The sequence below is a fragment of the Pteronotus mesoamericanus genome, unplaced genomic scaffold (genome assembly GCF_021234165.1).
Source record: "Pteronotus mesoamericanus isolate MK-2021 breed Mesoamerican mustached bat unplaced genomic scaffold, CSHL_Meso_final scaffold_476, whole genome shotgun sequence".
Lineage (NCBI taxonomy): Eukaryota > Metazoa > Chordata > Mammalia > Chiroptera > Mormoopidae > Pteronotus > Pteronotus mesoamericanus.
Genome location: NW_026555318.1, coordinates 381,503 through 408,527, shown reverse-complemented (window position 1 = coordinate 408,527; position 27,025 = coordinate 381,503). Strand labels below are relative to the sequence as shown.

At 46.6% G+C, this 27,025-nt stretch overlaps 1 protein-coding gene and 1 pseudogene across 1 annotated transcript; one reads left to right on the top strand and one right to left on the bottom strand.

Moving 5' to 3' along the window:
• Window positions 1-15,520: 15,520 nt before the first annotated feature.
• LOC129087086 (uncharacterized) lies at window positions 15,521-15,589 on the bottom strand (annotated as a pseudogene).
• Window positions 15,590-21,603: 6,014 nt separating this feature from the next.
• Window positions 21,604-26,243, top strand: TUBG2 (tubulin gamma 2). The gene is made up of 11 exons (XM_054593790.1): window positions 21,604-21,871; window positions 22,159-22,271; window positions 22,448-22,615; window positions 22,924-22,992; window positions 23,348-23,427; window positions 23,849-23,975; window positions 24,601-24,687; window positions 24,801-24,950; window positions 25,370-25,522; window positions 25,605-25,766; window positions 25,891-26,243. Exons 1-11 carry the CDS (start codon window positions 21,823-21,825, stop codon window positions 26,086-26,088), a joined length of 1,356 nt encoding a protein of 451 aa, XP_054449765.1. The 5' UTR covers window positions 21,604-21,822; the 3' UTR covers window positions 26,089-26,243.
• Window positions 26,244-27,025: the final 782 nt, after the last annotated feature.

The window sequence follows — 27,025 nt, the reverse complement described above, 5'->3', positions numbered from 1 at the left end:
TGGAGATAAAACTTGGAACATTCTCATTCTGTTAAAAATGAAAATATAAATGAGAAAAGCAGGGCACAAAACTCTACTTATAGAAATTGTTTTTTTTTTTTTAATTTTGAAATAATGATAGATTCACAAGAAAGTACCACGAGAGGACTGGGAGGTCTCCTGTACCCCTCACCCAGCCTCCCCTGGTGTCAACAACTTGCATAACTACAGTGCAATATCAGAACCAGGAATTTGGCACTGGCACAATCCACAGAGGATATGCAGATGTCACCTGTTGTACATAGTGCACTCATTTACATGTGCATAGCTCTAAGCAACTTTATCAGATGTGTGTACCTAATGTAACCACCACCATAAGCAAGATGACTTAATTGTACCAACATCACAAGACTCTCTTGAACCACACTCTTATATACACACTCACTCTCCTCCAGCCTGACTTAAATATTTAAAAACATGAAATGGAGCACAGAAAAGTTGCTGAGAGAAAATACACCAAGCCCTGGCCGGGTAGCTCAGCTGGTTAGAGCATTGTCTCAATATGCCCAAGTTGCAGGTTCAATCTCAGGTCAGGGCCCATACAAGAATTAACTAATGAATGTATGAATAAGTGGAACAACAAATAGGTATTTCTCTCTCCTCCCTCTATCCTCTCTCCCCCTCCTGTCTCCTTTCTCTGTCTCTAAAAATCAATCAATCAATAAAATTTTAAATATTTTATTTATTTATTTTTTCAGTTTACTTTTCAGAGAGAGGGAAAGGGAGAGAGAAACAGAGGGCGAGAAACACCGATGTGCGAGGGAAACATCAACTGGTTGCCTCTCACGCAGACCTGTCCCACAACCCAGTCATGTGCCCTGACCAGGAATCGAACCAGTGACTTTTCGGTTTGCAGGACGACACTCAACCCACGGAGCCACAACAATCAGGGGAAAAAATTTATTTTAAGAGAAAATACACCAAAATGATTACCAAGAGATGTCTGGATTATGGGATAGTGCCTGATTTATTTTTTATTTTTAAATTTTTCAGTTTTTAAAAAATTTTTCTTCAGTGAGAGTACTTTATTTTTATGAGAAAAATATCTTGAAGAAATGTATAACATATATCAGAATATTTACAATAGCATGCTCCAACAATTTTCAAGTTGGAAAAAAATCTGTTAGATTTTAACTTATCTCATTAACTTTATTAGCAGCTCAAAATAATTTCCATTCCATGTGTAAAATATTTTCTACCTCCCTGTGAGCAATTTACAAGGTAAAACAGCCCAGGTAAAAGGACATTGTTTCAGTTACTTAATGCTGCACAAAAATTCACTGGAAAACAAAGAGGCCTGCTGGTGTATTGCTTCCGTGAGCTGGCGCGGGGCAGTTCTTCGGCTGGCCTCCTGTGGCTCACCTGGTCTATTCTAAACGGCTGGAATGGCTGGGGGGGATCCCAGTTTGCTTCATTCACACGTCTGGCCATTGGTGCTCTCCTCGCGACCTCCCAGCCTCCAGTAGATAAGGCCCCCTTCCTTGCACAGGGGTCCGGGATGCGGTTCCCAGAGCAAAGCCCCAACACACAAGCCCTCGCCCTCCTGTGTCTGTGTCATGCGCACTGGCCAAGGCAAGCCTCATGGCCAAGCCCTGGGTCCCAAGGGGGGAACTTTGCGGGGCATGAACACTGGGAGGCAGGATTCACTAAGGGCTATCCAGGTTTGCCTCTTTATAAGAATTTAAATATCAATAAAATAAAATATTGCTTTGGACCCAATGGTATGGTTAAGTAAGGCAGTCATGCGGCAACTTCCAATCTGCGTCTAACCATGATTCAACCAAAAGCATAGAAAAGGCCAATTTCCATGAACTAACTTAAGAACTAGCGTCCTATAAAGTGAGTTGAATGATACAGTTATATAATCAATTAGAGGTTACATTCATCTTCACATCATGGCCTAAACTTCATAAATCTATTTCCATATGTAGAAAATACATAGATAAGAAGTTTTCTTTTCTGAACATCCCCCAAACATAATTTAGCTCTTTATTTTTCAAAAAGATTACTTTAGCCCTGGCTGGTGTGGCCCAGTGGATTGAGCGCTGGCCTGCAAACCAAAGGGTCACTGGTTTGATTCCCGGTCAGGACACATACCTGGGTTGTGGCCCAGGTCCCCAGTAGGAAACATGTGAGAGGCAACCACACATTCATGTTTCTCTCCTTCTCTTTCTCCCTCCCTTCTCCTGTGTCTAAAAATAAATAAATAAAATCTTTTAAAATTAAAAAATAAAAAAAAACTTTATAAAAATAAATAAAATAAAAAAGATTTCTTTAAAAACAAGTATTTGTGCAAAGTCTAATTCCTAAAAGTTGTATCTCAGAACTTTCTGCAAATATGGGAAATATAAAAATGGATGTTTTTAATTTTGTAATAGATATGTTTCTTTCAGGATAAAGCATAACCAATACATGTTATACAACTGATTTTTCACATGTGCTCCCCCCAAAGCCTGACTAACCCAATGACCCCCCCCTGCCAAAGCATACAGCACGTAAGCAAATAAGACTTAAGATCCACTGGGAAATTTGGGGATCAAATGTTTCAGCTGGTCATGAGAATACTACGGTTCCTTAGACATCTGCTGTGATGCTTATATCTACAAGGAACTTTTTTTCTGATAAAAAGGTAACAATGGTAAAAACAATAGTAGGAAAATGAGGAGCTACTGCTTTTCCACGTAAAGAAGCCGCGACCTTCCTTGGGGTCACCTGCCCTACGCTGCCGCTCTCCTGGCAACTACCCCATCATGTTTCAATTAAGGATTCAGTCCCCTGTCATCCCCACTGGTCTATGCACTTCTGTGCCTGGGACAGTGTCTTTTATCGCTGTGTCCCTGGCACCTGACCACAGGTCCTGGCACAATGTAGCCGTTGCCCAAACACTGGTGGAACAAACGAAAGAACGATGTCAAGGCCACGGCTGCTGCTCCCTGCCTTTCCTCTAACAAGACAGTAGAAGAGCTGCCACACAACCAGATAAGAGTGCGCCCCAGGAAAAATGTGTGTGTTCACTACTGGCCTACAGACTAGGAACACTATAACTTTAATCCTAGACTGTTTTCAAAGAGGAGGGGAAAGTGGGGGACGAGATATAATTGCTACAACTTTAGAAATGATTTTTTCCAATTCATTTTATGCATGACATAAGAAAAGTTAGTCCAAGATTCCTACAACTGAATAGCTTACGTTTTCAGGAACTCAAATGGCTTTCTGTAGCTGAATTTCTGACATTCGATCCCTTGGAAATTTTCTCATTAGATACTTTATACAAAGTGCCTATTTAGCACCTGAATGGAAACAAAGTAGAGACTAGGAGTATCTTTCTTGCTACAAGATGAAAAAATAGTTATGAATCACTAACCGGATCTGTGGACAACTGCACCAAAATGGGGTATCAGTGGAAGGTAGAACAGCTCCAAGGAGGAACCTGTAAAGTAAGTTGGAAAAAGGGTGTGGTTAGAACTGACTCAGCGGGCAGGTGTCCCACAGGGCACAACAAAGTTGCCAACTGGAGGCGGTCCTCTGAAAGGACTTCCAGTATCTTGCCTTGCTCAAGGAGCACAGCCGAGGGGAAGAGATGGCTGGAAGGAGGTGGCGAGTGGGAGCGCCTCAGCCTCGCCGCACCACAGCCAGGCCAGTGAGGAAAACACTGGGCCAAACAGCCCCGCTTCTTGCCCCAAATCTTGAAAATGATTTATCTTCCTTTCCCTAATCCATAGTCCTCCCCAAGAGCTCTCACCCTTGCTGAGGATTCCTAAATCTTGAGAGAATTGCTATCCGGAACACTTCTCTTGCCCACTAAAGTTCCAGTTCTGTAAATGGTACTATTCTGAGTATTGCATCAGTCTGGCCCCTGAGGCTAGAAATGAATCACAGAGGGCACTGGTCACAGGGATAGTATGAGAAAATATCCTGCCCTGGCTGGTGTGCTCAGTGGGTTGAGTGCTGGCCTGTGAACCCAAAGGTGGCCAGTTCAGTTGCCACTTGGGGCACATGCCTGGGTTACAGGCCAGGTCCCTAGTTGGGGGCAAGTAAGAGCCAACCAATTGATGTTTCTCTACCTCCCTTGCCCTCTCTCTAAAATAAATAAATAAAATCTTGAAAGGAAGAAAGAAAGAAAGAAAGAAAGAAAGAAAGAAAGAAAGAAAGAAAGAAAGAAAGAAAGAAAGGCCCTGAAGTTCAAGAAAAGAATGAAGTAGAGAAGCACATAATAGGGTTTAGGTCAAGACACAAAGGAAGGCCAAACTGCTACCTCTGCTTCTAGGAAGGACATAACCATAAGCAATACAGCCTAAGAGGGTCCCCCACCCAGAGCTAGAAAACAACCTTAAGTGAAGTGTACCGTGGCCCCTGGAAGTTCTTGGAGTGTAAACACATCAGTCCTGAGAATACGCGGCATCCGTTGTGTTCAGGGCTCTCCCACAGTGACTGTTCCATCCCGGCCGGCATTTAGTCAGTTTTTATTTCTCTGTATGCCCTGCCATTGCCCCCTGCCAAGTTCCTGATGGCGCCCCCTAACCCATACGTGTGTACATGCCTTCGGGCACCGACTATTGTCAGGCGATGCAGCAGCTGCTCCTCTATAGGCCCTGAGCCACCAAGCCGACGTTACTACCCCGCGGCGCTCCGTTCATTTATACCCCTCCCACGTGAATGAGGCCCCATAAGCGCATGCCTCCATTCTGCTTGTCCTACCCTAGCAGTTCTCAGCCTTTGCTGATTCGTGGATCTCTTTGAGGTTCTGCTATGAACCTACTCAAAAAAATATGAACATGAACTTGAAAAAAATTTCAAGGGGTTCTTAACTCAGAAAGCACATCCTTCAGACCCCAACCCAATGCTAACAATTCCTGATGTCAAGAAATGATTGCGCCCTGACAGGTGTGGCTCAGTGGGTTGAGCATCATCCTATAAACCAAAAGGTCACCAGTTCGATTTCCTGTCAGGGTACATGCCTGGGCTGCAGGCCAGGTCCCCAGATGGGGACTTACGAGAGGCAACCAATCAATGTTTCTCTCCCACATCAATGTTTTTCTCCCTATCTTTCTCCCTTCCCTCCCTTTCCCCTCTCTCTAATTGTCTGTGTGTGTACATAGATATGTTCATATGACTATATATACGTATAGTGATATAAATATACACATATATATTCATATATTTTTATATAGAAATAATGGCACCTCTAAAAAAAAACAGGCAGTCAGAAGAGTGAGAGCTTAAGCTTAATTCTTCCCTACTTGTTCTCCATATGCATAAAAGACTGCAGAGGCTTTCGGGGGGAAAACCTGGTCAAACTCATTCCTGAGGTCCAGCCAGGTGCTGTCCTCACCGGTCCCCCTGGCTGAGGCAGCAGGCTCAAAACGACCAAGGGAGGCAGGACACGGGCCCTGCCCTTGCCCGCACCGATACACCCCTACATACCGGGCTCACCCAGGCCTTACACACCTTTCCGTATGGCCATGAAAGACAGCCAGGTGAGTCGGAGGCTCACCTTGTCGCCTTGAAATAGTGGATGTAAAGGGCTTCCACCAGCACTGTCGGGCCAAAGCTTCCTGGAGCACGCCTTCAGGTCACACTCTGCTGGTCTCTGTGATAACTGCCACCTCACCACTGGCCAGGTTGCATTTCTTGGGTTCCTCTGACCTCCTCAGAAGCCCTGCCGCTGACCTGGTATTCTCATGTTAATATCTTCCTCCAATGCTCTCTGCCTCCAACAACAACAACAACAACAACAACAGAACAGCCTTGAACTTGGCACAGGACTAAGTGTTCACAGCGCTCACACACGCAGGCTTGCCACCAAGCCTTCCCCAGCCTATGCCAACGATGATTACGTATTTCCCACAAAGACCTATCATGAACGTTACCGAGGGTCTGCGGACCGCAGGGGCAGGGAGGGATCTCACTGCCATTCCACAGATTAGGCACTTCTTCCATTCTAGCCTTGTCCAATCAAGATAGCTTTCTCTGCCCCACAAACACGCACCCATCATTCAGACTGGCAGAGCACTGGCAAGAAAAACAAAACTGTAAGGTACCAAGAAAAGCTCTTGAGATGGACCTCAAAGTCAACTTTTTTTTCTTTTCTTTTCTTTTTTTTGTTTTATAAGAGGTTTTGAAAAAAAAAAAAAAACCAATCCTTTTTTAGAGAGAGGGGAAGGGAGGAAGAGAGAAAAAAAAAATTAATCGGTTGCCTCTCAATCCAGACCAAACCCACAGCCCAGGCATGGGCCCTGACCATGAATCAAACTGGTGTCTTTTTGCTTTGTGGAGTGATGACCAGCCAACTGAGCCACACGAGCCAGGGCTCAGAGTCAACTCTTGATGCTGTGGACTATCACAGGAATTTCTAATCTGTGAATAACCTGTTACGAGAGTTTTGCTCCAAGATCCAGCCAAATTCTGGCCTCTTACCACGTGCTTTCAAGCAATGCAATGCAATTAAAATGTTATCATAACTTACCCATCAGCTACTAACTAGATTTGTGATCTTAGGCAGGTCACTTCCTGTCCCTAGGCCTTGGTTTCATCATTCATTCACTCAACAAATATTTATGGAGAAGCTAGTAAGATCCAAGCACTGTGATAAGTGCTGAAGACAACAAAGATGAGCAAGATATCTTCTGGCTGAACGATTTCTCGCTCTGTTGTTTATGAGTTAATGTAAATAACTTGTCACATGATTGCGAGAGGAAAACTGGGAGGGGAGCACCTGTGACTGACTGGGCAGAGGGGCCTGTAAAAATAAGGGGTTGGGCTTCTGGATCAAAGAGCCTGTTATTCGCAGATGGTGATGCCTTCCAAAAGGGCACAGAAGCCCTTTGGACATTGCATTCCAGGGAAATGTGTGCAATATCAGCCCTCCACCAGCGCAGATAAGGAGTGTACCATTGGCAGTTCACCATTTGGCACCGACACCTCCCTTTGAAATTCAATAGAAGCCAGACTCATTATCAGAACTTTGTGTTGTCCAATTCTCATGATCACCTAGGAATGTAAATGACACTCGGTAAAATTAAGTCTTTTCCGATTCAAAGGTCAGAAAACACATGATGTATACTTGTGCCACACACACATGCATACACTTAACTAGCTGACAAAACAAACACTTAGGAGAAAAAAAGAAACTCAGACACTTATAAAATGAATCCATCGTAAGGTTTTCTTTCATACAAAACCAGAAATAAAACCTATTGATGTGTTATTGCCAGGAACTCAGTATCATCCCTGAGATGCTATTGAACTAAATAGTTTGCTAACGGTGTCTTACAATTAAGTTGCACACCAGCTAATCCTATTTAAATCCTATTTAAATGAAAGGGATAGTTATGAATTCCTAAAAGGTCAGTATCAATCCTTCCTATATTTCTGCTTACCTGTATTTCCTACAACAAATATGTTTTGATGGTGTAATGTTTAAAGTAAAAGTAACCTGGTTGAGGTTATGATTTTATATAGAACAAACTGTCACCTACCATTAACATATTTATTAGTTTTTTTCCTGTCTTCCCAAGGAAGTACGAGGAATCTGATGCTGCCACATCCAGACTGGCTGGTAAGTCAGTTACACGTATAACTCAGTGCTTAGACGTTTTTCTATCTTGAAGAAGAAATGCAGATAATGTAGCCCTGGCTGGGTGCTCAGTGGATTGAGCAGCAGCCTGCGAACAGAAAGGTCACCAATTCGACTCCTAGTCAGGGCGCATGCCTTGGTCACGGCCCAGGTCCCCACATCAGGGTGGGAGAGGCAGCCGATCGACGTCTCTCCCCAAGTTGATGTTGCTCTCTCTTTCTCCCTCCCTTCCCTTCTCTCTAGAAGTAAATAAGTATAATATTTTAAAAAAAGAAATGCAGGTAATATACAAGACTTCCCCATTCCATTTTCAATTCTTCATTATATATTCTCATATATGTGAGTGTGCATATATTTAGTTATCAAAAATTTTGTGTGTTAAGAAGACATCTTGATGATTGCACAACAATGTGAATGTACTTAATGCTGCTGAACTATACACTTAAAATGGTTAAAGTGGTTAACTTTTGTTATGTATATTTTACCACAATTTTTTAAATGACTAATACAAACTTTTAATTAAAAATATAATTGATTTGTGCATATGGACCTTGTACCCTGTAACCTTTCTAAACTCACTTATTACTTCTAGTAGCCTCTTTTTATTTTCCTTAGGATTTTCTATGTACAATCATGTCTCATGTTTCCTGTAAATAAAGACAATTTTACTTTTTTCTTTCAAAACACAAATCTATATTGACAAAGCAGAGGCTCTAGAGTACAAAAAAAAATTTTTTTTTGCACCCTCAAACGCTTCTAAGATATGCCAAAGAGGAGGAACCACGTCACACAGATGTCAACTCAGATTAGGGAAGATCAGATTAAATTTACTTTGATCCCAACACCTGAGAACGGTGTGAGACTGCCGGCTTCAACGTGTGATTAGCAAGAAACACCTGAAGCCCTCCTTAGCCACGGCGGAGGGAGCAGGCGCTGCTCGTTGCGGGGTTCCTTGCCTACGCGATCACAGGGTGACTCAACAGAAGGAGCACTGTCTCAGCCTGTTTGGTCTCGGTCCATCTAGAAAGCAGACTTGCTGACTCGCTTCTATCACTACTTCACAGACGGCAGTGAGGCAAACAAGGGAAGGCACTTGGACAGTTTTGCCTGGAGAAATCTCAGAACCATCTCTGACCTGAAGGCCCAGGGTCAACAGCCAAAGTCATACACTGGAGAGACCAGGCGCCAGAGGGGCAGGCAGGCTAGGACTAAGAAAACAAGAGCTCCAAAACAAAAAATGATTAATACAAAATGCTGAATGGAGCATATAGGGCTGGATCTTCCCATTTTTTTTTTAAGGTTTTTTACATTTTTAGAGAGAGGGGAGGGGAGGTAGAAAGAGAAGGAGAGAAACATCCTTGTGAGATGTGAGAGAGAAACATCGGCTGGTCGACTTTCATACATGCCTCAGCAACCTGGGACTGAACCTGAAACCCAGGCACGTGCCCTGACTGGCAAACCCGGGACCTTTCACTTTGTGGGTTGACACCCAACCCACTGAGACACACTGGTAGGGGCCAGATCTTCCTATTTTCAATTAGACTGCTAAACGGCTCTTCTTAGGGCTTGGTGTCCATTTCGCAAACCAAATAATGGAAAGCAGGAAACTGAAACCATGTCAAAAGTTATTTTCTAATAATCTCCTCAATAGTTTTTTTAAAGGTTTATTTTATTGTCATTCAAGAGAGAGGGGAAGGGGGGAGAGAGAGAGAGAAACATTCATCGGTTGCCCCCGGCCCCTGCACATGCCCTGAATGTGGATTGAACCGGCACCCTAGGCATGAGCTCTGACTGGGGATCAAATGGTGACCTTACAGTGTACTGCGTGACGATCCAGCCAACCCAGCCACAATGGCCAGGGCTCCTAGTTTTAATTAAGTTTTAATTAGCCAAATTCACTAACCTAGCATAGCTGAAGAGAGGTACTGACATCAATATTCAAAATGGACCAAAAAATTTGGACGCAGGCTCGCGCGTGCGCGCGCGCGCGCGCGCGCGCGCACACACACACACACACACAATAGGGGAAGGAATGGGTAGAAGAGTGTATAAGGGGGGAAATGGTAATAGAAAAAAACACAGTAAAGCCCTTGCTGGTGTGGCTCAGTGGATTGAGTGCCAGCCTGAGAACCAAAGGGTCACTTGTTCAATTCCCAGTCACAGTTGCAGGCCAGGTCCCCAGTAGGGGGTGCACAAGAGGCAACCACACATTGATGTTTCCCTCGCTCCTCCCTTCCCCTCTGTCTAAAAATAAATAAATAAAATCTTCTTAAAAATACGATTAAAAATAAACTATTATTTAAAAAATAAAGTAATAATAATTTAATCCCAGATACTTAAAGAGATCTACTTATTAAATATAACAATATATTAAAGCGGTAGGAGAAAATACAATACCTTATCATATTGGAAACATTTTTGAATCTCATCAGAGAAAAAAAACCCTGTGAAGACAGAGACACAGATAGTGGGACAATATGATCTTAAAGAGGAACTGTGACAAAAGCACCCGCACAGAGATATCATGAGTGGAACAGAAATCATTTTTACTGTAAGAAGGAGGGGGAAAGTACAACTTTCACAATAAAAGAAAGGAAAATACAGACCATGCACAATAATACTATTATGTATACGGAATGCAAATACTTTTTTTGAAACAGAAATGAACCTTGGAAGGAGGGGTGTATAAGGGGACAAAATGGTAATGGAAAAAATACAATAAAAACTTTTTTTAATAAGTAAAAGAAAGGAGACTCAGTTTTCTCATTCATAAAATGAAAAGTTGAAATAGACTAGGATGCTTACAATGGGTGCTGGTCTGTCACGAGAGCCTCGAGGCAGCCCTGCCGCAGCAAACTGCCTCTTCCCTTCCCTTTCCCCGGGGGAGCCGCACATCTGCGTGAACAGCGACAGGGAAGGTTGGGGAGGCCTGATTAATAAGCGACCTCCACGTCCTGTCCAGCTCCAGCTTGCTGCCACCGTACTGCCAATAAATCAACATCGCAATGCACAGGTGGCAATGAGGCAGGAGTTTCTACACAAAGAAACGTAGCAAATAGTAGAAATGACAGAAACCTTTCTACCTTTCTAAAAGCTACTTTTCTGGAAAATACATTTAAAGAGTACGAGGATTTTTTTCCTGGCTGGTGTGGTTCACTGGATTGGGTGCCGGCCTGCGAACCAAAGGGTCGCTGTCGGTACCCAGTTGGGGCACGTGCCTGGGTCGTGGGCCGGGTCCCGGTTGGGGCATGTGAGAGGCAACTACACATGGATACCTCTCTCCCTCTATCACTCTCCCTTCTCCTCTCGCTAAAATAAAATAAAATAAAATAAAATCTTTTTTAAAAAATGAAGGTTTATAAATGTTAAATATATTTTAAGGCACATATTCCTAACAAAACGTGTTTCTGAGGCTGACTGGAATGAGGGCAAAGGTCATACATTTTATGGCTGCAAATGTAGCTGTTAACAACTATGAGAATGGTTGTGACAATTAGGGGTAACCTGGACATGAACTAAGGACAGTCACAGATCCCTGAAAATGCCATCATGAAATACATAATTTCCAACAAGTGGTGTAAAAAAGGATTTAAAAAATACTTAAAATAAAAAATTTAAATATGCCTCTATTCTTTCTCTAATAAGTATAAAGATATTAAAATATAATCACTTATTTAAAAAATACTACATGATTTCTTTTACAGAGATACTAGTACCATACACAAATTTACCTTAGCATTCAAGTGATTCCCAAAAGAGTGTTCTCAAATTTATACCTGGGATAAGTTTTTCAAGTAAAATGAATTGTGAAGTGCATAGGGTACAGTTATCCTTGCTCCTTTTTATACACTTTTTTAATGTTCAAAATCAAAAGTTAGAAAGTTCAGTTGTGGCTTATATCATTTTAATTTTTAAATGTGGAGGGCACAGCTGAATCCTGAGTGTGTAATTTCAGCCTGGTCAGTCATGTATCTTTTTAGCGCTCTTGCTTCACTGAGAGAAATAAAAAGACTCAATTAAGTGTGTTACAGAGCAGTGCTCAGCAAACTCTAAGGTGCATACAAATAACCCGGGGATCTCCTGAAAATGCAGATCCGGGTTCTATAGACCAGGGATGGCACCTGAGATGGCTTATTTTTACCAAGCCTGCAGGTGATGCTGCTGCTATGGGTGGGTCCAGGATCATACTAGAAAAACATAGCTAGTTAGAGAGCAGTGGCTGTCTAACTTGGGTGCATGAGACTACCTGGAGGACTCCTTAAACCAGATTGCTGGGCCCCACCCCCAGGGTTTCTGATTTAAGAGGTCTGAGGCAAGTAGGAAATTCTGCATGGCTAACTCCTTCCCCAGGCAATGCTGATGCTCTGAGAATCACTGCTGTCAGGGATAGAATATTAGAGCAGAGAGAGAAAACCTGGGTCTGGCCTCTGCTCTGTTACTAGCTGGCCCTATGACTCCATCAGGTAGAGGAGCATTCAGCTGCAATTAACAGAACGTCCAATTAACAGTAACGTAAACAAATCGTTTCTTTTTCTCCCTTGGTTAATCCAGAGATGGGCGATCCAGGACTGAGACACTTATTAGGAAGCCACCAAGGACACACGGCCGCCAAGGACATGGGGCCTTTCTGTGTGTTCCACCACCTCTAGTGTGTGGCTTTCGCACTCGTGAGTTCTGAGCAGACGGAAGAGCACAGAGCAAAGGGGGCACCTGGCTGCACACTTGCCCTTTCGAAAAAGTTCTCCCAGGAGTTTCACTGCATGACCTCTGCTCACATCCCACTGGCCAGAACTGTGGTGACCGTTCACCTATCATTAGAGGTGACGAGGGAAAGGGCGTTGGATTCAATAACCAACATTGTCTACAACGGTGACCTCACACATAGACACAGATCTTAATACCAAGACTACAAAAGTTCTGGCCGTGGCTGGTGTGGCTCAGCGGATTGAGTGCTGGCCTGTGGACTGAAAGGTTGCTGGTTCAGTTCCCGATCAGAGCACGTGCCTGAGTTGCAGATCGGGCCCCCAGCTGGAGGCCTATGAAAGGTAGCCAATGATGTTTCTCTCCCTGTCTTTCTCCTTCCTTCCTCTCTCTCTAAAAATAAATAAATGAGTAAATAAATAAATAAAACCTTAAAAAAGAACAGACTACAGAAGCTCCAAACCATTACACATCTTAGCTCTCTGAACCCTAATCTCCTCATCCATAAAGTGCATGAGATGAACTACTGGCATCTGGGGACAGGACAATTCATCACCATGAGGGACCGTCCTGCACATTGCAGGACATTTAGCACCTCTGCTCTCTAGGTACCAAATGCCAGCATTATCCTCCCTTGCCATTGTGACCAAACCAAACAGGCCTCTGCTGGTTTGTAAATGCCCCTTGGTTGGGGTGGGGCATGGGAGGAAACTGTCTTCTGGGGTTGGAAACCACGGTATTAGACTGTGTCTGCTCCAAAATTGTATGATTCCCTCTGGCCTCTTGAACAAATGCTAGTTGTTTTTATTTATTTATTTTTTGAAGCCCTGGCTTCCCAGCAGGAGCATGGATGGGTAGGTATTCTTTTATCTCCTTATTGCTACTTTTAAACAATTGCTATTTCACCTCACTGCAAAAGCCCTCCTCCTTTGAGGCGCATGCTGACCACCACACCCACTCTCTCCCGCTTGTTCCAATGACCTACCTACTTCCAGTCTCTCTTCCACATGCTTCAGACTTTCCCCTCTAAGCCTTACCTTCATCCTAGGTAACTCTGGCATCCATAAGGATGGTCCTGACTGGACCGGCTGTTCCTTGACCTCCTCATCTCCACTGCCCTTTCCTACTTCTCTGTTTGTCGCCCACACTACATGGACAGACCTCAGCACCTGCCGTCCCACAAACTACTCCTCACCCTTAAACTTACCTGGTTCGCTCTTGCACCACCACTTCCTGCATCTCCACTTTCTCACTCCCGTTGTCCCATTCTTTCTAACGTCAGTTTTACTCTCCCAAGCTATCAGCCCTTCCTGGCTTCACATTCTCCTCCACGGAGCCTGAACAATTTGATCCATCCTTCCTTTATTCCTGATCTTCACCTTATCCTCTTGGTAAAATTCCAGCCCGGGCTCTAGCTGACTTTCTGCCCTAACTCCTACACACACACACACACACACACACACACACACACACACACACACACAGAGTTGCCATGACAACCGGTGGTCTCTCACTGCCCCACGTCCCTGCACCCACTGGGCTGGTAGTCCTTCCACTCCACCATGGCCCTCTCTTTTGTTCCCTGCCTTTATGGCCTCCCCTCTCGTTCTCGCTCTCAGCATACAACTTCACTCCTACTTCACGGTGAAAATAGAAGCCATCAGGCAGAATCCCCCTCAACTTCCTGCCCGCACTCCCACCCAACTAAAACACTTATTTTTATCTACGCTCATCCTTTCCTCCCTTTTATTGTGGGAAAAGTTTCCTTCCTGTATTAATCTCTCCACCTGAGCCCTGCATCCGAATAGCTCCAGCATCCTCAGGGACCTTGGCTCTCAGAAATCTCCTCTCTGTCCCTTCAGTATTTCAACATGGAAGCCTCTCGTGTGTTCTCAAAAGCAGTGTTCCTCACACACTACATTCCTATTTCCTGTGCACAAGTCTCCCCTTCTCTCTTTGCCCTAGAACTGGAGTTCTTAACCTTTTTTTCACACCAGGAATGCCTTTGGCAGTCTCACATACAATGTTTTTTAATGCATATAACAATGTACATAGAATTACCGTAGAAACCTATTATATAGTTGTTGCAGTTGTTACACTGTATTTTTTACAGTTGTGACATAGTAATGCATGTGCATCTTTTATTTTCGTGTCCTTTATGAATGCACTAAATTAAAAATCTTGAAGTGGATATCCCATGTTTCCTTTTTTTCTAAAGTTTTGTTTATTTTTATTTCTTAAATTTTTATTTATTGATCTTAGAGAGAGAGGGGAAAGGAGAGAAAGAGAGAGAGAGAGAAACATTGATTCGTTGTTCCACTTATTTATGCATTGACTGGTTGATTCTTGTTTGTGCTCTGACCAGGCATCAAACCTGCAACCTTGGGCATCAGGATGATGCTCTAACCAACTGAGCTACCCGGCCAGGGCAAGGATATCCTGTGTTTTCAAGTAGTGATGACTATAAACAATATTTTGTAACACATGCATCAAACTGTAATGCGATATGACAATAGCTGTGATTTTGATAGGTGGCATAGTTGCAGGTACTGCTAATACTGCTGAAGTGTAGTCTTAATTGAAGGAAAGGCTAAATTTTAGATGTGAGCAAAAAATTAAAATTCACGGATCCCTAAATTTTATGCAAAGACCCATTGGAGGGGGCCTGTGGGCTCCAGACTGAAACCCTTGGTTTAAAGTCTATACAGCCCCTGCTCACCTTGTTGCTGTCCATTCATGTTTCAATTTTATGATTCCTCAAATATCCATCGGTGCCGATGATGAATAAGGGTAGGTAACCTTTTGGAATCTGTTCTTTTCTCTTGTGGCCCAGGGTCACTATCCTCACCGAAGTTCCCACGTTCCCCCAGATCCGAAGGTTCCTTTCTGTCTCCGTATCACTCCATGTCCCTGCAGCCTCAGAGGCCGACTCACTGGCTCTTTGGAACCCCCTCCTCCCCAGGCCTCTGCAGGAGCCTTCTCTACAGCCGTGCTTTCAGCTGCAAGTCCAAATCAAACAGCTGCAACCAGCGATTTTCAACCTCTTTCATTGCATGGCACACCTACATAATCACTAAAATTCTGCAGCGTACCACAAAATAGGTTATATTTTTTGCTGACCTGACCAAAAAAAAAAAAAATAGGTATAATTTTGATTCATTCATACTGAATGGCTATTGTTGTGCTTGCTGTTGTCATTTTTCCTCTTTCAATTAGCAATAATCGTTCCTCGGATAAACCTCATCGGCTACAACACTGCCACTGTGCAAAGCTTTGTCATTTTTTCATTTGACGATCTAAAGGAAAAGAGGTCAGTGCCCCTGACTAAAGAGTCAGGTATTGCACATTTGATAAATTCTTGCGGCACACCAGTTGAAAAACACTGGCTTAAACCATAAGGAAAAATACATTCTGCATTTTACGGGGTCCAGATATGGCGCAGCTCGAGGGCTGATTAATTGGATGTCTCAGCGACGTCGTCAGGGACACAGGGGCCCTCTGTCTTCCTGCTCTGCCACCCCTGGCATGATGGTTCATCCCCAAGATGCTCTCTGCACGGTTAAAAGATGACAATGGTAGCAGTTCCAGGTACCATGTCCAAAAGTGACAGCAAGAAAAGAGTGTGTCTCTTCCTCTATGTCTATTTTAACCAGCGAGAAGACCGTCTCCAAAAGCCCTCAGAACTCTTTCCTCACATTTCATGGACCTGAATTGTATCATGTTCCTTCTTACATCAGCCTCTGACAAAGAAACTGTGCTAATCATAGTCAGCTTGGATTAATTAGGATTTACTGTTGGAAGAAGGGTGGAATGCAGAACAGAACCCAGGCTCTGCCAGAAGAGAAGAGGGTAAGCAATCAACCCTCGCTGATACGCATTAGTGTTTCTTCTGGGTTTTTCCCCCTTGCTCCTATACTTTTCTTTGCAATACAATGTTCCTTTCTACCCCTTAACTATTGTATTCTATTCGGTTCTACTGAGTCCTCTTCCCATATAGGACCATCCCACAGCATTCATTCTCCGTGGGTGACCTTATTCATGCTCATGGCTTTAACTGCCACTTGGGTACAGCTGGCACTCCACCTAGACCTCATTCCTTAGCTCTAGGCCAGTGGATCTCTTGCCTACTGGCCCCTGATGTCCACCTGGATATCCCTCAGGCTTCTCATACTCAACGTGTGCGTACATGCTCCTTCTAGATCCCCTGCGTCTCAGTAAATGGCGTTCTCTTCACCCGACATCCCAAGAGTGAAACCTATCGGCTCCGACTCCTCCCTCTCCCTTACCCGTGTTACATGCTCGGTCATCTTGATCTCCGGTAGATTCTCCCCACTCAGTGTCTCTAGAATCTGCCCCCTCCTCTCCATCCTTGCACAGGGCCCTGTTCACCTCAGACCTGGCTGGTAACCTGGCCTCCTGCTCCACTCAAACTGGGCCTGTCTCCATGATCCCAGAGAGATTTCTCGAAAATGCAAATCTGATTCAGTCCCCAGCCTGTTCAGGATTCTTCAGCAGCTTCCGGTTCTGCAAGGTCAGGTCTGGTCTTCAAGGCTGACTTCTCCAGTTCACCCCAAACTCAACATGCCTTCTTTCATATCCTGCCAGTACGCATGCTGCTTCTTCCCTACCATCGGCTCCTTTAACACACACACACACACACACACACACACACACACACACACACACACCTTTTTTTCTCTCCTACATACACTCAAAAATACTTTTATTTTTGTTTTGCCGTAAAGGATAAGACTGTGCATATTGTTCTGTAACTTATTTTTCTCACCTGCCATAGGTTGGCCACCTTTCCAGGCCGATGAGCTCCACCTTATACTTCTTTCAAATGGCTCCTTTGTATTCCTTAATAGGGATATAAGGTTTATTTAACCACACCCCTATTGAAGGACAGGTGGACACCTAGCTTGTTTTTCACCACTATAAATACTGCTGCAGCACACAGCCCTGCACGTATATCTTCGTGCACATGTTCTAGCATTTATATCATCAAGGATCCCGGTGATTCCTGGAGGGGAACTGCTGGGCCAAAAGGATGTTGTATCCTTTGTACATATCAAGAGAGCTGCCAATTTACCCTCCAGAACATATCTATTTATACAACCACCAACAATGTATCAAAATGGGGTATAAAAGAACCCATTTCTCAGAATCCTCATCAACAGTAGATATCATCGATCTTTAAATTTTGCTTATCTAATTTCTTGCCTTAAATTTGTATTTTTCTGATTACTATTAAGACTGAGCATCTTTTTATTTTATTTTATTTTTTTACTTCTCATAAATGGTTTATTTCCATCTTTTTCTGAGTGTTGGTTTTTGTTCTTATTGCTTCATGCCCTTGTCCATTTTCCCCACTGGCTCAATTCCTACCAGGCATTTAAGACCAGGCCGGGCACCCCCTCCTCCAAAAAACCTTCCCCAGTTCTCTGGCCTCTCCCTGCTCCCACCCACCCCGTTGAGCTCTCTGCTCTGCGCTCTGTGCTAACCTCACTGTGTGTCTTCTCTCCGAGGCCTTGGGCACTGGGGTCTGCTACCTCTACTTCCCCAGCTCCTACTACTGTACTCCGCACAGTAACAGGGCGCATAATAAAAAAATGAAAGAATGAACAAATGACCACAAGCAGGATTACTTTCCTTTTTCCTACTCCTTAAGAAAACAATACAGGACAAAATACCCTGTTTTGTTCTATTCCATAACCAACATGTGAACTTAACTACCTCAAGTAAAGAGCTTCAGCTCTTCACCTTCATTGTCTGAATTTTTCCTGGGCTTCCTTCTGAAAGTTAAACTCCTTGGAGCCATAGGATCCCAGTCTCCGGATCTAAAGCTGTTCTACCCAGCTTCCTTCCTTGCAGTCCCTGAGACACACCCTTGTGCCCTATCTCACACCACTGCCTCATTTCCTCCCCAATATACCTGGGCTCCTGACACACCGCAGGCTGGGTGTCCAGAAAAGGCCAGAAATGAAGGTGCAGCCCAAATAATGTTTTTTCATCCTGGAATGTCAAATAAAGGCTTAAGACATTTAACCAACTTACTAGTTTACAAATGCTATCCTTCTGTTAGAGGCAGATCAAGGCCTCAGACAAAAGAGAGTGCCACACCCTGATACATTATCATAACCTGGATCAGAGAATATGGAGCCAAGCAAATTCAACTCAACACTCAATAATCAAGCCATGGGTAATGACCTTGCGACACTGGATCTGAAACCCATTAGAAAGATCATGAACTTGGGCCTTTTGCTCAACCTCAATAAAGTCAGATCTAAAACCAAATCTGTATTTGATCATGACAAATGATAGGTTTTAATATTTAAAAATGTGTTTGAAGCAACCACTCATTTTGCTTGTAACCCTGCATAAGAGCCTTCATCTGTAACAGCAGCTAAATTATATTTCAGTACCTATTGTATCTAGTGATAACCGTAACTACAGTTCATAAGTATCGAATACTGTCTATGAGCCTGGAAACGTGCCAAGTGCTCATCTGTTATTAACAGACAGGAACTGGTCGTTTCTCAGCAGAAATGGAAAAAGCAAGTATAGTCTGCTAATAACCGGGAGCATTTACATTCAGCTCTTCTAATGTACACATGCGTCTGTTTCCAATCCGTGTCTACAGGCTAGGAGGGGCCTTCAGCTTGTCAGGGATGGCTTCTTAGAGAAAACTTACTCTGCAACTTCTCCAACTCGGATAAATTCACGCGTTCTAACCTGTTTGCCTATAAACTGGGATTTGAAGGACGTTTCCTACTTCTGGGAAACTAGGAGGAGCAAATCACTGTTATTAATCCTAAGAAAAGGCTGAAATTAAACTCTCATTTTTCACAAGTGTTCATGAACTGCTTACATCTTATTTTTTTCCAGGAAGCCAAGAGCCGGTCCAGACTCACCAGGAGGGAGGCCTGGCAAGTTGACTCTCATCTCCGAAAGCCGTCCTCTTCACCTGGGCGGGCTCAGAGAGGGGCCTGGCACAGCCTCTGAAGACAGCCAGCCCTGGAGCAGCGGCTCTGGGGGAGGGGAGGAAGCCGCGAGGCTAACGGTGGAGCGCGCACCCCACCCTCAAACTTCAAAGGGTGCAGCCAAACCCTCCCTGAGAGCGTGAAGCAGCCGGTCCTGCAGGCGGCCGCTGGGGATCTTGCTACAGCCTGGCCTCGGCTGGAGGAGAGAGCAGGAAGCCTGGGGAGGGTGAGGAAGCTGAGCTGGGCAGGGGGCGGGCATAGCGCAGCCAGAACCTTCTAAAGAAGCCCAGAGGATGCCGAGGGCCTGCACTGGAAGGCGGCGGAGTTCTGAGAGAGAGAGAGAGAGAGAAAGAGAGAGAGAGAGAAGAAAACAAAAACTATCAGCTGAGCGTGACCCTTGGCAGTGGTGCTTTCGCCAGCGCATCTGCAGCAGCCCCAGGGAAAGCCATCCAGACGGGGACACACAGAGCAGCCAAGTAGAAGAGGGGTCGGAGGCGGCCCACATCGGGGCGCGGGCTGGGAATATTCCAGGTGTGGGGGAGACGACACTTCAGTAACTGGTTCAGAGACAATTGGCCGTCCATATGGAAAAGATAAAGTAGACCCCCTTCTTACAGAAGGCCTCCAAATAAGTTCAGATGATCTAAAGACCTACAGGGACCAAGCGAAGCCACGACGGGGCTTTTGGGGGAAGGCCTAAAAGACTCAGCTTTATGATGCTGGGAAAGGGGAAGGTTTCTTTAACGAGGGCAGAACAGAAGGAAAAGATGGGTCACTCTGTCTGCATAAATAGAAAAGTGGGCAAAGGATATGAACAGGTAATTCCGAAAGGTCACTAACAAAAGAATATCAAGTCAACCCCACTTGTGATCATAACTGGAAATTACGACCAAAAGACATTGAGCAGCCATGGCATTGACAAAAATTAAAATCTGATAACCCAAGGATGGATGCGGGCATAGGGAAATGAAAACCATCTAGGGGAAAAGATCTTCCTTCATGTTCACAAGCGAAGAAGTCCTGTACTCCTTCGAGATGGAAGAGAATTAGTGGAAACAATCAAATCGCCCTTGTGTGGAAATAGAATAAATTGGTTTTATTTATCCGATGAAATACTATAAAGCAGTTAAAAGGAAGCATGCAAGTCTACATATATCAACATTGCTAAATTACAAAAAATCTAATGTAGTGTGAAAAATGCAGGTTAGAAAAGCATGTTACACTCTGATACCATTGGTATATAATTTAAAAACAAAAATATATAGTAAAAAATACAAAGTCATATTCGTATGTTTAAAACTTTTTGTAATTTACATTAAAATAGACACCAAAATGAGATACCACTTTTCCACTCATTAGGATGGCTATTATTAAAAAGAAAGAAAGAAAGTAGCAAGCGTTGGCAAGGATGTGGAGAAACTGGAACCCTTGTGTATCGCTGGTGGGAATGTGAAATGGTGCAGCCCTGTGGAAAACGGCATGGCAATCCTTCAAAAAATTAAACATGAAGTTACCACATGACCCAGCAATTATACTTCTCAGTATAGACCTCGAAGAATTGAAAGTAGGGACTCAGATATTTGTCCAACCGTGTTCATAGCAGAACTATTCACAAAGCTAACATGTGGAAGCATCCCCAGTGTTCATACAGATGAATGGATAAACACAAAACGTTATCACTCACACACACACACACACACACACACACACACACAATGGCATGTTATACAGCCTTAAAAAGCAATGAAAATCTGACGCTAGCTACAACATAGAGTAACCTGAAGATACTATGGTAATTGAAATAAGCCAGATACAAAAGGACAAATACTGTACGATCCCACTTATATGAGACACCTAGAGTAGTCAAAATCATGGAGACAGAAAGTAGGATGGTAATGGGGAGTTACTGTTTGTGGGCACAGAGTTTCAGTTTGGAAGGATGACAAAGTTCTGGATATGAATGGTGGTATCGGTTGCAAAATAATGTGAATGTACTTTATGCCGTAGAATGATACATTTAAAAATGTTTAAAATGGTAACTTTCATGTTAGGTATATTTAATTTAAAAATAACAAAAATTTAGAAATGAAAATTGGTTTGAATCCAGCCCTTCCATCTAGCAGAGTCACCCACCTACCCACACGGCGCAGCTGACTCCACACATCTGGGCCGCTGTCCCCGCCCCTCCGCCCGCCTCCCCTGCACCTCAGTCGCAACCCTGCCGCCCCAGCTCGTCTCGCTGCGCAGGCGCGGAGCTAGGATGTTGAGCAGGAGTGGGAGTGGCCTCACTCTGCGCCTGTGCCGATTTCCAGCTGCAAGTGTTTTGGTGGAAATGATGCCCAACCTGGGCATCCCGGCCCGCCGGCCGCCGGGAGACCTGCACTGCACACGCGCAGACCGAGCGCCCACGTCAAAAGACGAAGAGAGAGCGCGCTCTCCACGTCCTGCGCGTCCGGCTGCCAGGCTTTCGTCTGTGTCGTGACTCCCGCCGGGCCGGGCTGGAACGCCCGCGTCTGAGGAGCGATGCCCCGGGAGATCATCACCCTGCAGCTGGGCCAGTGCGGCAACCAGAGTGAGCGAGCGTGCGCCGGGGCCCTCCAGTCTCCGGTTCTGCCCTTTCGGGTCCCACCCAAGTGCTTGGCATCCTCCAACTCCCCGTTCCTTCCCATGAACCCCTGCCCTACTGCGCATGATGAACGAGCCCCAAACGCTGAGCTGCGCCTCCAGCCCAGGGCTGTCACGGCTCCCAAACAAGGCGTCCTGGATCCAGTCTCTGAGTGTGACAGCCTGTGAGCCTAACCCTGGGCTTCGGGGGCCTTATGACTCTAGCAGACCCAGGCGTCTCTCCCCATCCCCCAGTTGGGTTCGAGTTCTGGAAACAGCTGTGTGCGGAGCATGGTATCAGCCCTGAGGGCATCGTGGAGGAATTTGCCACCGAGGGCACCGACCGCAAGGACGTCTTTTTCTACCAGGTGCTCCCAGCGACTTGGGGCTTGAAGGGAAGAGCAACGGCCTGGTACTGGGAAACCCCTCTGGACAGAGGGGCCAGGGTGGCTGGCTGGAGGAGGGAGGGCAGGCGGGAGCCAGAGTTGGGGGATGGTGGGCTTGGCCTTAGCTGAGTGGGCCCCCTCCCGGCCCCCGTTGACAGGCAGACGACGAGCACTACATCCCCAGGGCTGTGCTGCTGGACCTGGAGCCCCGGGTGATCCACTCCATCCTCAACTCCCCCTACGCCAAGCTCTACAACCCGGAGAACATCTACCTGTCCGAGCACGGAGGAGGAGCTGGCAACAACTGGGCCAGCGGATTCTCCCAGGTATTCAGGTGGCCAACTCAGAGACCCTTGATGCGCTCACCCCTAGGTAAGGCAGGCTCAAGCAGCCTGGGAATCGAACTAGACCCGATTAACAATAGGAGACAAAGGGATACCCTAAGGAGCGGGGCAGCCAGGGAGAGGATTATGCAAACTGCGGACCATTTGCAAAGTAGCTTTTCTGTTGAGGCCCACAGCTGAGGCTCTCCCAGAGGGATGGCAGCAGGGTCCCTGAGTAGAGTTATTGGTGCTGAAAAGAGATGCTCTCCAGAACCTTCATCCTGACCCTCCCTCCCCATGTCTCTATGCAGGGTGAGAAAATCCATGAAGATATTTTTGACATCATAGACCGAGAAGCAGATGGAAGTGACAGCCTAGAGGTGAGGTTCTGCCCCGCTGAAGAAAAGAAAAAACAAAAAGGTTGAAAAGTGCCAGGGAAAGGCCAGCAGGGAGCCTTGAACAGCTGGTGTGATGGGGGTAATTCAAGTCAAAACTCATTTACGGAGCATCAGATGGGAGATGTTGAAGGAAATAAGGCGCAGTCCTTGTCTTCAAGGAGAGCCTCATCTGCATGGCATCAACTTCTTAGAAACGAGTCATTCTTCCCAAGGAGCCTCAGCCTGGATGGACACAGAGGGAGGCTTGAGTCGCAGCATGTTGGGAGTGGGGAAGGAGACAAGCCCGAAGCCTCTCCCCAGACCCCTGGCGACCGCCTCTCCATCCCTCCCCATGCAGGGCTTTGTGCTGTGCCACTCCATCGCTGGGGGGACGGGTTCTGGCCTGGGCTCCTACCTCCTGGAGCGACTGAATGACAGGTAAGCCTGTGGTTGGGGAGAAGGTATTAGCCGTAGTCTCCTGGGTCATGTCTTTTGTTTTTTATCACTTTTTTTCTCTTGGACTGGAAGTCCTGTCCCTTTGAGTCGTGGGTAGGAACAGAGCCTGGCCACCTAGGGAACATCTTGGAAGCAGTAATTCCTGCCGGGGGTGGGGGGAGGCGCGGGGAGGAGGGGTCACCTAGAGAGACCAGGGGACCTACAGGGTTTGATGCTTTAGGCTTATCCTTTTTGGCTCCTGTGCTCAGAAGACTCACTTCTGCCCTCTTATATAAATCCTTTTGTAATGTGGCACTTGGAAAGGAATGGCCCCTGTTATCCCTCGAGAAGACAGAGATGAACAGTGATGATAGCCCTTCAGTTCACTATGCTACCTTCTCCTGTCCCCCTTCCTCACTTCCAGGTACCCCAAGAAGCTGGTGCAGACATACTCAGTGTTTCCCAACCAGGACGAGATGAGTGACGTGGTGGTCCAGCCCTACAACTCACTGCTCACACTCAAGAGGCTGACCCAGAACGCAGACTGTGTGGTGAGCATAGAGGAGGAGGTGGGGGACTTGGGTCCACCTCTCCAAACCAGTGAGACACATACATCCGCCCTTCCTGAACCCCAGCCAAGAAAACAAGAGGACTAACGAAACCACGCCTGGTGGCCCAAATTATGAAATAAGTACCTGATCCCAAATTGCTTACAGTCCTCCATATGTCCCCATTTAGCCTCTTTAATACCTACTCATGCTTAAATTTCAACCCAAAGGTCACTTTCTTGGCATAAACCTTCCTGACCGCGCAAGTCCAAGTCAAATGCCTTTGTGCACATTTCAGGCTGTAACTATACTTTTCTGTTGTTTTATATTTAATGTGAATCTCCCTCCACTAGTCTGTAGACGTGGTGAGGGGAAGGCCATGCCAGCTCACTCTCTTTGGTATCTCCAGAGTCAGGCACAGTGCATGCATGGCTCATGGGAATAATCAATATTTGTTTACTGCACTGGATGATAGAAAGGTGTCTCATGAGACCCTAGACACAGTACTTTCCTATTAAATTAACACACTTCCCGGTTTTGGAGTTTAGAAGGAGGCTAAGCTAATAACTTATTTCTCTGCCTCCTTTCTCCTCAAAAAGGTGCCGTGACCCTCTTCTGTCCCCCCCAGGTGGTGCTGGACAACACAGCCCTGAACCGGATCGCCACAGACCGCCTGCACATCCAGAACCCGTCCTTCTCCCAGATCAACCAGCTGGTGAGCCATCACTCCTGGGCTCCTTTGGACTGGAGCCCATTCTTGCTGCAGTGCCACCTGGGGAAGGGAGGTCCCCCGAGGCAAAAAGCATGACATGGCATCCCTGTGCTCAGGTGTCCACCATCATGTCAGCCAGCACCACCACCCTGCGCTACCCTGGCTACATGAACAACGACCTCATCGGCCTCATCGCCTCGCTCATCCCCACACCACGGCTCCACTTCCTCATGACTGGCTACACCCCCCTCACCACGGACCAGTCGGTAAGAAGAGCCCTCGGTGTCCCGGGCCCGCCGGCCCCTGGGCCGGGAGGCCCGACCTAGCCTTTCCCTTCTCCCTGCTGGCCCAGGAGGCTCTGTGCTCAGGGGCTGGCGCAGACCGGACGACTTCCTTGCTGCCTGTGGCTCCCTGCCGGGCCTGTGGCTCCCTGCCGGGCCTGGGCTGCACGGGACCTTCTTAGGCTCCCGCACAGGGGCACGAGTTCGCCGAGCTGAGGATGGCTAAGGCTGCCGACCCCACAGCAGAGGCTCAGGCCAGACATCAATCTAAAGACACCGCCGCCCAGAGAGACCAGACTGCCCCAAACTGGTGGGGGGCGTGTGTTGCCGGCTCTTCTCTGTCCATGCCTCCGTGGACCGCGCCCTGAGTCCTGCCTGGCCCCTGTGGCCCTCTCCCCCCTCAGGTGGCCAGTGTGAGGAAGACCACGGTCCTGGATGTCATGAGGCGGCTGCTGCAGCCCAAGAACGTGATGGTGTCCACCGGCCGGGACCGCCAGACCAACCACTGCTACATCGCCATCCTCAACATCATCCAGGGGGAGGTGGACCCCACTCAGGTAGGTGAGGCCCCTTCGTTCCACCCCTGGAACGGCAGGGGTAGAGGAGAGGCGACCACCACCACCCCTGTGCCCACCGCAGGTCCACAAGAGCCTGCAGAGGATCCGGGAACGGAAGTTGGCCAACTTCATCCCCTGGGGCCCGGCCAGCATCCAGGTGGCGCTGTCGAGGAAGTCTCCCTACCTGCCCTCTGCCCACCGGGTCAGCGGGCTCATGATGGCCAACCACACCAGCATCTCCTCGGTGAGGCTAGTCTCCTGGCCGTCTTTGGCCACTCTGTTCCACTTGCCCCTTCATCGTTCTCCCCCCGTCTATTCCAACGCCCCCTGTCCTGCACTGGCTCCCATCATGGAGATTTCTCTTTCAGCTCTTTGAAAGTTCCTGCCAGCAGTACGACAAGCTGCGGAAGCGTGAGGCCTTCCTGGAGCAATTCCGCAAGGAGGACATCTTCAAGGAGAACTTCGATGAGCTGGACAGGTCTAGGGAGGTTGTACAGGAGCTCATCGATGAGTACCACGCAGCCACGCGGCCAGACTACATCTCCTGGGGCACCCAGGAGCAGTGACTTCCTCCCACTACTCTCCCTGGACAATGAGCATTGTTCCCATCATGCCCGTTGATTCCTCTGTCCCAAATTCCCCGCACCAGCAACTCTTTCAGGTTCATCTCCAGCCTAGGAGCTACCCACGCGCCTCCCCTTCCCTGCCCTAACCCTTGATATGCTTGTTTACCTCTAGTAAAGTAATAAAGCTTGGTTGTGAATGTAATCAGGGCTTGGTCTCTGACTATGAGGATGATGAAGGGCCCTTCATGTTCCTTCCCAGTGCTCTGGCATGTGGTGGCAGAGTGGCCACTTAGTCCAAGTCTTAGTGTATCCACTGTTTCCACAGACATCCCTTGCCTAGAATGAGGCCGTTTTACTGGAATTAGCTCTACTTTCAAGACTACAGAAGATTGAGTACTGAGGTCTGCTATCTCCTCCATGCCTAAGTTCCTTCCCCAGGGTGGATCAATATTGCCCCAGCCTCCTCTACGCACATTGCATCACAGATGAGGTTTGATGACTACTGAAAGACCAGCATTCTAAGCAGGTCAGGAAGGCTGGGACTCAGGATTCCCAGGGCCCCGCAGTATAGATCCTCAGGAATTCTACCCCGTTCAATCCAATAAAGCAGGAACTCAGGAGCAGGGCTGAGCCCATCCTGACAAGCTCTTTACCCACGCCAGAAAAATTTCTGCATCTAATCCTGCCCCAGGCTTCTCTCCATTCCGGGCCCAAAGCAGCAGGCACACCAAAGATGGGCCCTCCCAGCTAGACACCAGAGTAGGAACCGGGTGGAGCCAGTCCTGAGGACTTGCTCACCGGGAGGCTACCGCTTTGCCACTCAGTGGGGAAGAGAGGGTAAGTAGTTGCCAGCCTCCACAGCTGCCCTCTTTTCTACTCCACCCGCCACCCAATGGCAGCATACTGGCCAGGAGGAGGTTAAATCTAGTCAGTCAAG

Excerpts from the sequence above, each read along its gene's own strand:
- TUBG2 (XM_054593790.1), top strand. The coding sequence starts at position 21,823 with ATGCCCCGGGAGATCATCACCCTGCAGCTGGGCCAGTGCGGCAACCAG. Across the intron at positions 23,428-23,848 it reads CTGGAGCGACTGAATGACAG|GTACCCCAAGAAGCTGGTGC; the intron begins GTAAGCCTGTGG and ends CCTCACTTCCAG. Across the intron at positions 25,523-25,604 it reads GGGAGGTGGACCCCACTCAG|GTCCACAAGAGCCTGCAGAG; the intron begins GTAGGTGAGGCC and ends TGCCCACCGCAG.